The 11,826-nt window shown below is 53.6% G+C and overlaps 2 protein-coding genes across 3 annotated transcripts in view; both read right to left on the bottom strand.

The window, feature by feature from the left end:
• Positions 1-231: 231 nt before the first annotated feature.
• CA12 (carbonic anhydrase 12) overlaps positions 232-11,826 on the bottom strand; it is a 61,752-nt gene continuing 50,157 nt past the window's right edge. Inside the window, exons 9-10 of one of the 2 annotated variants that reach the window (XM_060095258.1) lie at positions 1,058-1,145; positions 232-304 (exon numbers count right to left, since the gene is read on the bottom strand). In XM_060095258.1, coding sequence (XP_059951241.1) covers positions 232-304; positions 1,058-1,145 — 161 coding nt within the window. The remainder of the gene's footprint in view (positions 305-1,057; positions 1,146-11,826) is intronic. The other variant, XM_060095259.1, reaches the window with a different exon arrangement.
• On the bottom strand, positions 6,910-10,185 carry LOC132487542 (nonsense-mediated mRNA decay factor SMG5-like). The gene is given in 5 exon segments (XM_060095261.1): positions 6,910-9,141; positions 9,143-9,420; positions 9,423-9,604; positions 9,733-10,166; positions 10,168-10,185. Coding segments are annotated over 5 exon segments (3,051 nt in total). The 3' UTR covers positions 6,910-7,002.

The raw sequence follows: 11,826 nt of genomic DNA, 5'->3' as shown, positions 1-11,826 counted from the left end.
CTCACACTCAGGAAGCAGACAGCTCAGACTTCCTACCTCCTAGGCAAGCTCTCCCCATCCATGCTCCCACTGGGGGTGGCATGGCATAAGATGGTGGGGTCCCCCAAGGGTCTGGGGTGCTTGTGGGTGGAACTCCAGAGAACCCTCAGGTATTTCAAGTGTCCAGGGAGCCACAGCAGGTTGTGTCCAAAGCCAGGTCCTTCCTTGGACACGCCTGGGCATGCCAGGGCCTCAGGCATGGGCCTCAGTCTCCTGCTTGATGGCCGGTTTGTAGATGACTCCTTTGTTGGCAACTTTTTTGCTGCTGGAACAGCAAGGACACATGAGTATTGTCAGTCAAAGTGGAAAGAGAGGCAAGAGCAGCCCAACTCAGCTATGGAATGAGGCAAGTCAGATTCTTCCCTTGGAGACCTTTCTCCAATTCTGTTGGTCTAGGGAGGAAACGCCCCCCAATAAAGCATTAACCAAAAGGGAACCTGTTCATTTTTCAACTATTCTCTTTTAACGCTTGACGATACTAGACCTGCATTTTGACGAAGGTCTCATTACCACCCTGCTTCAAATCTCTGATTCCTACAGGGTTTCTGACAACCTCTTTTTTTCATACCAGGAAAAATAAATTAGTTTTTAGAAAAAACTAAATGTGACAATAAAAACACAAGCAAAGGGCATCAATGTGAATAAGAAATCAAAAAATTTCCCTCAGTTTTCTTCTGGGTTTAGGGAAGAAAAACCGGATGTCAAGATCTTAGAAAGAAGACAGCCTTGGTGCTTGTGTGTAGGTAAATGGGACCTCCCTTCCAAATCAAGAGGCTTGTCCAAGGTCTTAGCAGTGGCAGCAAAGCTGGCAGACACACCTCCAACTCTGAGTGCAATGACTCTTGAACCACCAGCATCCAGTGTCTCACTGGATCAGTGGTGTTTGGGAAATGGCACTCCTAGGATAAGTGTTGGTACAGGTGACAGGGCTCTTCGTTCTGCAGGCTGCCTTCCCGAACAAATCAATCCTCATGGACACAAAGCCACCCACTCCCATCTTGGGCCCAAATCAACTCACCTCCTCTTCCTTCTGAAAAGCCAAATGGATACTACCAGGACAATACAGATGCCCAGAACGCCAGCCAGGGCCACAGAAAGGGCGATGCCTGTTGAGGGGTAGTGCACACTCATTACAATCCTCCCTTCCCCTTCATCTCATCCCCATAGCACATGTGTGCGCAGTCAAGTGACAGCTGCAGAATCATCCACAGAAAGGTGTAATTTCCCCATCTCTGTTCTTAGGTTCTGGTCTTTGGCCTAGCAGGATTGGCTGGAGTACTCACAGGGGGCCATTTGCAAATTGTAGCGATTCTCCAGCAGGGGTTCTCAAACTTGCACCAGCATCATCTGAAGAGCTTGTGTCTAATGTAGACTTTCTTTGAGCCCAACCCTCAGAGACTCTGATTCAATCTAGAGTTAGGCCCAGGAATCTGCATTTTAACCAAACACCTCTAGCTGATGCTGATGTATGTGGTCCATGAACCACACTTTGAGAAACCCTGGGCTATAGAATAAGAACTTATTCCATTTTTGCTTGCTGGATTTAAGGCCCCTTGAGATGCCTCTTTATCAGCTTTGGCCCCAAGTTCCATTACACAGTCCTAAGCAGTCCGAAACAACCAGGGCCCATTGGCTGGTCCCTGGCTGGTCACCCAACCTCCATACTGGGCTTAGGCCTAGTTTTTAGGCAATGGCTTCCCATCCTGGCAAACCGAAGGTCTTGGATAGGCTTTTTGAATGTACACATGCTATAAAGTGATTAGGTTGTTCATTAGGGGAGCATTTGATTCGCAGCTCATCTTTGAATCAGAGAGTGACTTGAGGGTAAGACACACAGTGAGGGAGGGGGTCAGGAGTCAGAGTGATAGCACAGAGAAGCAGAGAGGATGGGCTTGAAGAATCACAGGCCCAGATCACACCGAGAATCACAGTGATCACCCAGCTGCAGCATGCACGGCCGGTTGGCCACATACCCAGACTCAGTCCTGTGTAGGTAGGGTCTGGCACTTCAAAGGGGAGAGGAAAAGACAGGAAATTAACCAGTGTGTTGAGCAAAGCTCTACCAGTGTGTAGAGCTGGCAGATTTGACCAGTGTGTTGAGCAAAGCTCTACCTTTTGTTTGGGTGGAGGTACAGGGCTGATGCAGCCCTTCTGGGGATGTTCACTTGGCTCAGGTGCCCCATGGGGTAGAGGGAATTGCGCACCCAGAGAATTCACACCGTGGTCCCTCCCTCTGGTGCTCCTTTAATCATAGCAGTCTCTTTGCGTGGCTAAGACTTCAGTTTTTGATACAATATGGCCAACTTGGAAGGTGAGGAAGGGTAAGAATCAGAGTCTACCTTGGTGAGCTGTCATCTGCTTCTCTGGCACCTACCTCTCTTCCTCAGCAAGGAAGCTGGCTGGGGCCAGCAGAGTTTGGTTGGAACCTGTCACCAGCCTTCTACACCCATCCCCATCCAGTACTGTTGTCATGGTTTTGTTCTGTTTTTGCTTTGGCCTCGGTGGACAAACTGGAGAAGCCCCTCCACCATACCAGCCTCTCTTCCCTGCTACATGGAAACAGAGGAGTGTGGCTTCTTCAGCAAGTTATTGTTGGAGATGAATGGGGTGAGTTAGTGGGGTCCTCAGTGGGGCTGAAATAGTGCCCAGTGATCTGAGGTGAAATCCCGTGGTCAGCCTGCTAGGAACCTCTCTGGGGAGAGCCCTGAGTGAGCCTATCCTCTCGAGTAACACAGAGGAGCCCAGTCACAAAGCCCCCAGGTCACCCCAGCTGCTTCCAGGTTCTCAGAACTACTCCTCATTCTTCCAGTCAGATTCTCCATCTAAAGAAAGTCTCTGCTTACACACACCCGCCTGTCTGGTGCTTTTCTGATCTCAGTAGAAACTTCTAGCTTGTGCGGGGGAGGGGATGGGGGGGTTGTTCCAGTTCACACTGGAAGCCAGAGTTGTGCAGATGGTGGCCACCCAGCCAGACACTCAGGAGACCCTGTGCCCATAGAGCCCACCATGGTAACGGAGACCCTGGGAGAGCGCTGATCAAGTGTGAGATGCAGGCAGAGGGCCAAGGACCACCTCCCTTTGGGGCACTTGATACCCTGGGGAGCCAGACCTGAGACTGCAGGGTGAGGTTTTGCTCAGCCCCTTCTCCTGCCATCCGGCCCCAGTCTGGCTGATTCCCTGGGGCCATCAGCCCCGAGTTCTTTCCCTACTGTCTTCCTTCACAGTCTAATATTGAGCCAGTAGCCTCCGTGGTCCACAGCTGGGCCCTAGTTGTCCCTGGTCTGGCTTCCCGGGTGGCCCCAGACTGTTGAAAGGATAAGCAGGGCAGGTATGGATAGGAGCCATCCACAAAGGGCAGGGTGGCCTGTTCTCTTGGCTGTTGCCGGCCACCACTGGCAGCCCACGGCCTCCCAGGTGGCAGAGAGCGTGGCTCCCCTCATCCGATTCCTTGCCCTGAACACAGGGACCAGTCTGTGGCTTGGGGAGATTCTCAGGACGTGAGTCTCCCCCTGGGGAAAGCATCAAGTGTTTGTACAGCACATGTTCTGTTCCCTGCATGGCCTGTGGCCTCTGCACACTATAATTTGTTTTGTTTTGTTTCTTAAGGTACCTAGAGGTAACCAAGGCCTCTAGAATCTTAGAAACAACAACCACTGAAGAAAAACCCGACTAGTCGTGATTTCTTTTCCAAGCCTTTTTGATGAAATACACTTTTTTTTTGTTGTTCCTAAAGCTCCAGATGCTTGTGGTACTAAACTAGTTCTCGCCACATAAGACTGTTACTGGTAAGCCTAACCACTTGACTAAGCTGTCCAAACTGGACGGTTTCAAAAGTCGCTTTCACAGTCACCTCAAACATCCTGAGAGCCACACAGGCCCCCAGACAACTGACAGCCCTGCTCTGGGGCTGGAGGAGGTGCCCTCAGGCCATGGGCTTAGGGAGCAGAGTGAAGGCTTGGAAGCAAGGCCCCAGGCATGAGACTTTTCTCATGCGCACGTGGAGCAGCTGGGTGGCCGATCTGGAGGGAGAGTCTGGCTTTCCTGTGTCACTGAGCAGTGTCCTTGGCTGTATTAGGCCCTATAAACAACAGCCTAATTTAAGGCTCTAATGTGGGTTCCTTGCTCCCGAATGATGACTTCTTAGGGCCTAAGTTGCCTCTCCTTGGAAACAATGAAACAAGACCAAGCAGGTATGAAGACAAGGAAGTCCCCAGAGACTGGGACAGATGCTTTACAGCCCAGTGTTTGATGCAACAAAAAACAAAGCAGCTTGACTGAGCAAGCGAAGAGCATAAGCCCCTTGGGAAGAGGAATGGCAGCGAGGGCGGCGCCTCGTGGGACTTCTACCCGCCAGGAAGCCCAGGGCAGGAAGATGAGGTTGGGATGCAGGTGAGACGGCACCAAGCACCAAGGAGAAGAGCTCCTCTGCCGAGCTGGGTAAAGCGCAGGGCTTGGGCCCCACTGGAGGCGGATGCCAGAGCATCTGCTAACTAAAGGGAGAGGGCAGGTCACAAAAGGCATCAGGAGACCTGTTGGGGCGACGAGAGAACTAGTGCCCAGAGAGAGAAGCCGAAGCCTGCATTCCCGCAGCGCCTCTGGGCTGTTGCAGAGAACAGGCATCAAAGATGGTGCAGGGAGGGGCAAAGATTCACTTGCAGATTAAACACAGAAATGGTTTCTGAATGGCAAATGAGACAGGGAGTTCCCACTGAAGCACAGTGGGCCAGACAGGAGAAATGAGACAGGCTGGTTGACAGAGACGGCCCATGACAGGCACGGGGTGAGAACGCAACAAAGGGGCCCCTGAGCTGGCAGGTACGAGGGCACGTGCCACACAGACATGGGAGAGCTGCCTGCTCTCCATACAAGGCTCTGGTGCAAGTCAGGGTCAACAGAAGGAGGGCAGTACGACGCACAGAAGGAAATCACACAGGTAGAGAACAACTCCAGTACCGCATGCCTCACCCGGGAAGGTACAGACCTGCGAGAAGATCAGCAAGCTGCTCGCCACAGGGCACTGCTACCTGTCTGGCTGGCTCAGGTGCTGCGTCTTCCACGGGCGTCTTGCTGGACCCGAGGGATGCTGGTTAACTGCGTCTGAGGTCTTCTGAAGCCTCAGGTGCACACAGAAAAGTCCAGCGGGAGGAGCAAGCACCTCATTTACACAGCTTGCAGTTCCTGAAACAAGTCTAGCATTTTCTAGGTCGATTTGCAGTTCTGTTTATTCAAACAGAGTTTTGAGTAAAAGGAATACAATCCTTTTCCTTTCAGTGTATTATTTTAAAGTATGGACTGTTTTAGTAGGTGACATGTTCCACAGTGATTAGATACGTATACATATAGGTGTTTGTCTTTAGCAGCCTCCAGTCTTATAAAAGTGGCAGGGAGAGTTTTGGTTTAGCAGGGATTTGAGAGTTTAAATATATAAAATCCAGTTTCAGATGGTAAAACTCTTGTTATTATGCTTAATACAAGTCATAGACTCAAGTAACTGAAATGCTGGTCCTCTCTTTGGATGATGCTTTGGTAAGAAAAGCAAGGAAGATGCCCTCCGTAACCACAGAGCATAACTATCTTTTTTTTGCGAGGGGGGCTCCTGGGGGTCTTTATTAAGTGATGCTTTAGTCTCAGTCTCTGCCAGGGACTGGAAGTGGGGGTGAGCCCACTCCCCCCAGGTTGTCCCAGACTTGCTGTCTTAGAGGAAGGAGGCAGGAAGCCTGTTCTCCTCCGAGAACAGTCTGGGAAGCTAGGCTATCGCTGGGGTGGGGAACAGCAGAGCTGAGATCCCCGACCCTCCACCCCCAGCCCGAGCTGTATGTGCAGCCCGAGGGGGAGGGGCCGAGGCAATCCTGGCCAAAGCCTCCCACACTCAGCCCCACTCTTGCTGCTCCACTCACTGCCCTGAGCTATTCATGATCTCTGCTCTCACATTCACCTCAACACTCCAGAAGCTAGCCCCATGCTCAGCTCCTCCAGGCCTTTAGTCCTGGGGAAGGATAAAAGTAGGGAAGCCCATCAGGGCAGAGGGTCCCTGGCCAGGCAGCTTCAAGGGGCCTCTCCTTTCTGCTGTCCATCCGAACACAGGCCCCTCCCTAGATAGTAAGGGGGGTCGTGGCCTCAAACTTCACCCCCCTCTCCTCTTACTGGCATCCCACTCTGTCCCAGCACAGCAGCCCAGAGCACAAAGCGCAGTGACCATGGGGCTGGTGGGCACAGAAGCCCTCATTGGCATATAGGCCAGACTGCCTGCAGCCGTCGTGGGCCTGCTCCCTGCCCTGGAAGCTAGACGAAGGGAGACAGAAAACACAAGTGGGGCAATGGGTGTGCAGCCCCTGCAGCAGGCGGAGGGGATCTAACCCCTGCCCTGCTATTGGTGCAGGCAGCTCCAGGCCCCTCTTCCTTAAGAGTCCCCAAGCCTCCAGAGCTGCGCAGCCCCTGCAAAGGGAGATGAGAGGGGGATGGGTGATCCTCGAGGACAGGAAGGGTCTGCAGAGAACCACCCAGACACCTGGTGTTACCCAACTCTACCCCCAGGCCCAGAGGCCCCAAACTCCTGGCACCAACCACCCTGCGTCTTGGGTGAGGAAGAAGGGCCCCTTCTGCTGTCCCTTCCCCTCAGAGGTCCAGGAACCACTCCACTCCAACGAAACGCAGACACCCGTGCCTGCCACCTGCCCCTGGGGAAAGCAGGGGGGCTGAGACAGGAAGGCTGGCTAGGGGCCCACAGGCCTCTCCTGCTCCAAGCACTTTCCTTCCTTTCCTGACGTCGTCTTGGCAACAGGGGGACCCCGCCCTCCCAGCTGCCTCCTGGGCCCTCCCCACAGCCTGTGTGCAACTGGGCTTCCTTCCTGTGTGCGTGCGTGAGTCTGCGTATGGTGGGGTGACTACAGGTGGTGGTCCTGGCTGCCAGGGAGGGCAGGAGAGATCTGGAGTCAGCCCCGCTGCAGGGCCTGGGGGTCGGTCTCAACCAATCTCCTTCCACTGCTTGTAGAAGTCCAGAACATTCTTGATGTCCACACTGGCATGTGCAGCGGCCTGCAAGGCTGCCTGCATAGGGCCTGAGAGTATGCTGGGGTTGTCCAGTGGAAGGCCTGTGATGATGGTCACCATGCCGCTCGGGTCCTCCTCACCTGCCCCCTGGGCCCGAGTCAGCTGTTTGCAGCTGTCCAGGATCTTGTAGAGCGTCCAGGCATCTGTATCCTGCCTCTTCAGCTTATGCCGCTCAGAGCTCTTCCCCACCTCTTTCTGGCAGCGAATGTACCTGTTCCCTTTTTTAAACTCTGCCTCCAGGTATCGGATCCCATCCCGGGCCCCGGGCTGTTCCTTCTTCAGCAAATCCAGGCCATCGATCACTGTCCTTGGGATGATGACAATGAAGCGGCTACTGGTGGCCAGCTGGCGGATGACAGGGAGGTGGTGGCAAAGGGCTTGGGTGTCGGGGACGAGGTAGGGGGACATTGCTGACTGGGCCTTGGGCTGCTGCAGGCTCCCTTCCAGCTGAGAAACCTCGAGCTGAAGTCGTAGCTGGGCCATGTCTCTCATTAGCCTGTTCCGCCGAGCTTCCTCCTGTGTCGTGCGGAACTGGGCCTGGGCCTGCTGCAGCAGGCTCTCCTGCTCAGACTGGGCGATGCTGACGAAGATGCCGACCTCTGGGTTGAACTGCAGGATGCTGCCTTGCAGGCGGGCAACGAAGTGGCCAAAGCTGCGGATGCAGCAGATGCGCACGACCGTCTCCTCTGAGGTGCTGAGCAAGAGCCGATCCGTGTCAAAGTTAAAGCGTCTGTGGGCAGCCTGGAGGGGAGGCAGGTTGTGAAGTGCCATGTCCTCTGGGAGCAGCAAGCTAGACGGGAGGTCAGGCAGTTCACAACCTTCAAGAAGATCCTGGACCTCAGGACACAGGACCAGGCCAGACTCTTGGAGTTCGCCAGCAGCTGGCAACAGATTAAGCAACACAGACAGGCGGTTCCACAGACTTTGAGAGCTCTGCGCATACACAGTGATGAGGTCGGGGTTAGTCCGTAGCCAGTCCAGAAAGACTTTCACAGCAGGAAGCAGGCCTTCGGCCATAAGGACTTGCAGCTTCTCCTGGATGCTGCGCTCATTCCGACAGGAGCGCCCACTAGACTCACTTCCCTCCGACTCAGAGCCCTCTTCAGAGGCTGGCTCTGAGGGCTTGTCCACATCCCCATTGACACAGGGCCTGCAGCTGGCCAAGGTGGGAGCTTCGGTGGTGGGCTGGAGGAGCAGGTTGCTAAAGGTGGGGGCCAGTCGGAAGCAGCGTTTAGTCTGGAACATCTGGGTGGACATGGCTTGTAGATTGCTGGCAATGCTGGCCTCACTGGGGCCCAGTGGGCCGTTGAGGGATTCAGGAGCTTCTCACCTGGCCCGAGGTGGCTCCAGGGCTGGGGACCGTGTCCCTTCCTCGTCCTCCATGTCTTCCAGGTCTGTTCGGGACTCTTGGCTGTTCATTTCTGAATCTGTCTCGGCATCAGAGGCCGTTCCCCCACCTTCAAGGCTCTTGTCGGAGCCACTGTCTGAGCCCTCACTGGCCCGGGCTGAGTCATGGCTCGAGTCTGAGTCAAAGCCTTCACTCAGGTCACTGTCATCACCAGCTTTGGGTGGGTGGCGCCGGTGGCGGAGGCAGGAGAGGCGGGAGAACTTCCGGCTCTTTCTGACCTCGCCATCTTGAGATGCTGCAAGAGGAGGCTCAGGACCCGGCTCCTCCGCCTTCTCCAAGGGTTCCTTGGACTCTGGTTCATCTGTGCCATCACTCTGGAATGCGGGGACGGGATTCTCGCCCTCTTCCAGCTCAGCTTGCAGCCATACGTTGACACGATTGACAAGGTGGGAGAAGAGGGCCAGGGTGAAGGCAATGGCTGCACTGTACTGCTTGGATCCTGCTCTCTTCAAGCTGTGCACACCCATAAGGCAGATGATGACCATTTGAAAGATGAGAAGGTCCGGGAGGAAAGCATATCCACTCTCATCCTCCTCCTCATCCTCACCGGCCAGGCTGAGGTTGGGTGAGGAGGTCAGGTAGAAGAGACAGAGGTTGAAGTCCTCCAGGACTGACTGGCAAAGTGATGTCAGCTCTGAGTCAGTCCACAGAGCTGCTTTTGGGCTGCAGGAGGCTTTGCAGATACGTAAAGTTCACCAGCAACCTCTTAATGTCTTTACATCGCTTCTTGCTGGGAGAGAGCTTCCGAGTCTCGCACTTCTTCAGCTGGTGGTACATTTTGGCTGCCTTGTCATACAGCTGCTTGAGGTTCCCATAGACCCCCTCAAAGGGCACTTCTGACTAGATGCAGCGCAGGTAGCAATACATGGCTTCCATGTTATAGTACTTGCTGCCGGCAAGGGTGCCCAGCTGGTTGAAGGGCTTCCAACCTGGGGAGCCACTGACAGGGCTTGGTAGTAAAAGCTCTCAGCTAGCAGCTCAGTGTCTACGCCAGCTAATTCATTCTGAGATGGTGGCAAATCCCCCAGGTACACTAGACATCCGTGGCATGCCATCTATGCCCAGCCCATCTCCTTCCCTGAGGCAGACACTGGTTTCTTGCATCCTGAGGACTGGTGGTGGCCAGAGCCAAATATGCATGGGCTCTCTCTTCTCCCTTCACCCAGGCAGCCTTGTAAGTTCAGAGAGCTTCAGCTACTTGGCAGGCAGTTTTCCCATGTGCCAGCTACTGTTCTATGAGGGGGTCAGTGACATGGGTCCAGTCGATGCCGCACTGCCGTTCTAGCTGGTAGTGGGACTGGATATAAAGAAGGAGATGCTGGTAGAAGCCAATACCAGCAACCAGGTGTGTCCTGTAAGCACATTCCAAGGTGCTCCGGCTGTGGATATGCTTTTTGTTAGTCTTGATAAGCTGGATAACTTCGTAGTATACCTTTCTCCACAGCAGCTCCTCAGCCTCCCTCCCACAGTCCACCGGGTGCAGGAACATAAGCTTGACGCAGAGCTCACGCAGCTTGTTCCTCAGGCTAATGTTCTCTGGTTTGAACACTTCTTGATAAGCGGTTTGGTTGCAAAGGATGAGGTCAAGTCGATGCACGGCCTCCACCACAGCCCGGTAAAGCCACTTAGTTTGGAGGACCTTTGCTTTGGGCTCGCTGCTCTCCCCTGTGCGGGGGGCCTTGGCTCATGGTGCCCGGGCTCGGGGGCGGATCCCGGTCATAGACCCCCGCCACCTACCGCTACCGCCACCACTACCGTCTCCGGCTGTAGCCGCAGCCGCCACCGCTGCCGGCCCTGCTTGGCCGCCATAGCTGCAAGGCGGCTCGAGCATAACTATCTTAAGAGGACATATTTTACTGGAGTTTTTCTTAACACTGTGGAACCCCGATGAAGAAATAATTTCTACAAATAAGTCTGCCCAAAAAATGCCACCAGATTACATGTGGGAACTGGTTTTCTATGACCGTGCTAGGGCCTGAAGGCTTTGCCTTCCAGATTGCAGGAATGCAGGCCCAGAAGAGAGAGCCGAGCTGCTCTGGGGGGGGCGCCTAAACCCTGGGACAGTGGGCGAGGGTTATTATGCAGCACTGGGTGCTTCATGCTCTCAGTTCCCTTTGGGGGTCAGGCTGTTTGTGCTGCAGGAATGACAGGTGGTGGGACCGGGGCTCTTACCCGTCAGGCCAGATGACAGAAGGCCTGACGGCATCCCTCAGCACCCCCATCCCATCCCAGACCTTTAACACTTGACAGCTACGTTCTGATCTTTACGTTTTCCTCAACAAATAGATTGATTTGAATGCTGTTGGCAAATTGATAACAAAGCAAAATAAGACTTAATAAAACTAAAACTTGACAACCGGTCAGGCTTCTGTTTAGATCATTCTGCAGGGAAGACACTGGTCGGGAGAGGGGAAGGGAGACGGGTCGGCTCCATTCCTTCAGACTTGTAATGAGCACCAGACACGGTGCCAGGCACAAAAGGGTAGTAAGATGCCCACAGCCCCTGCTTTAAGGGGCTCGTGGTGTGTGGGTAATAGAGGCATATTTTTTCTTTTTTTCTTTTTTCTGTGTGGGAATACATCATTACCCTGTGGTGTGCTAAAAACTATAACACAAATGAACAAGTTCAGCTGCACTGAAGCAGGAGACTGTAAGTCACCCTCAGGGGGATGGGGAAGACTTTGGCAGGATATGGTTGGAGTTGGGTCTTGAAAATTTTTCCTGGTGGAAGAGGTGAGGGGCATCCCAGACAAAGGGACTCGTGTGTGCAAAAGTCAATAGCATGCACACATGAAAGCACCTGCCATGTTGAAGGAGGCCCCACAGGGCAGGATGGGAGCAGGGGAGACATGCTGGAAGGATCAGCTTTCCTCCTGACCCCTTCTCCCGCTGTCTGGCCCAGAGGCTTATTGCTGGGAGCAAGAGAACATCGCTGGTGGGCTTTTCTGTTCCCCGCAGTGGCTAACGTGGGGCGTGCTCAGTAACACGCAGTGTGTTGAACTGCATTAGGTGTGACTGGGACTCCACTTCTTAGCACATTTGACGATCATTCCTGACTATTCAGACTGTATCCGGGTAGGGGATTTTAAGGGGAACTCCTCTGGTCTTTCACTTGGATCCTTTGGAAGAATTAATCTTTTTCCTTCTAATAGACTTTATTATAAATAGGGACTTTTAGAAAGTTGACAAGGTCAATAACCACAAAGCATACATTCTAGTCTCAAAAAATTAGATAATTAGCCATCTTAGCTTTGCAAGGTTTTTTCTCTCTCTTTTTTAAACATTTCATGAAACTACCCAGGTCCCTCAGGGTCAAGCAGATTCTAATC

Source organism: Mesoplodon densirostris, chromosome 4 (genome assembly GCF_025265405.1).
Source record: "Mesoplodon densirostris isolate mMesDen1 chromosome 4, mMesDen1 primary haplotype, whole genome shotgun sequence".
Classification (NCBI taxonomy): domain Eukaryota; kingdom Metazoa; phylum Chordata; class Mammalia; order Artiodactyla; family Ziphiidae; genus Mesoplodon; species Mesoplodon densirostris.
Note: the sequence above shows the minus strand (reverse complement) of the source record. Positions and strands in the feature narration are given on the sequence as shown.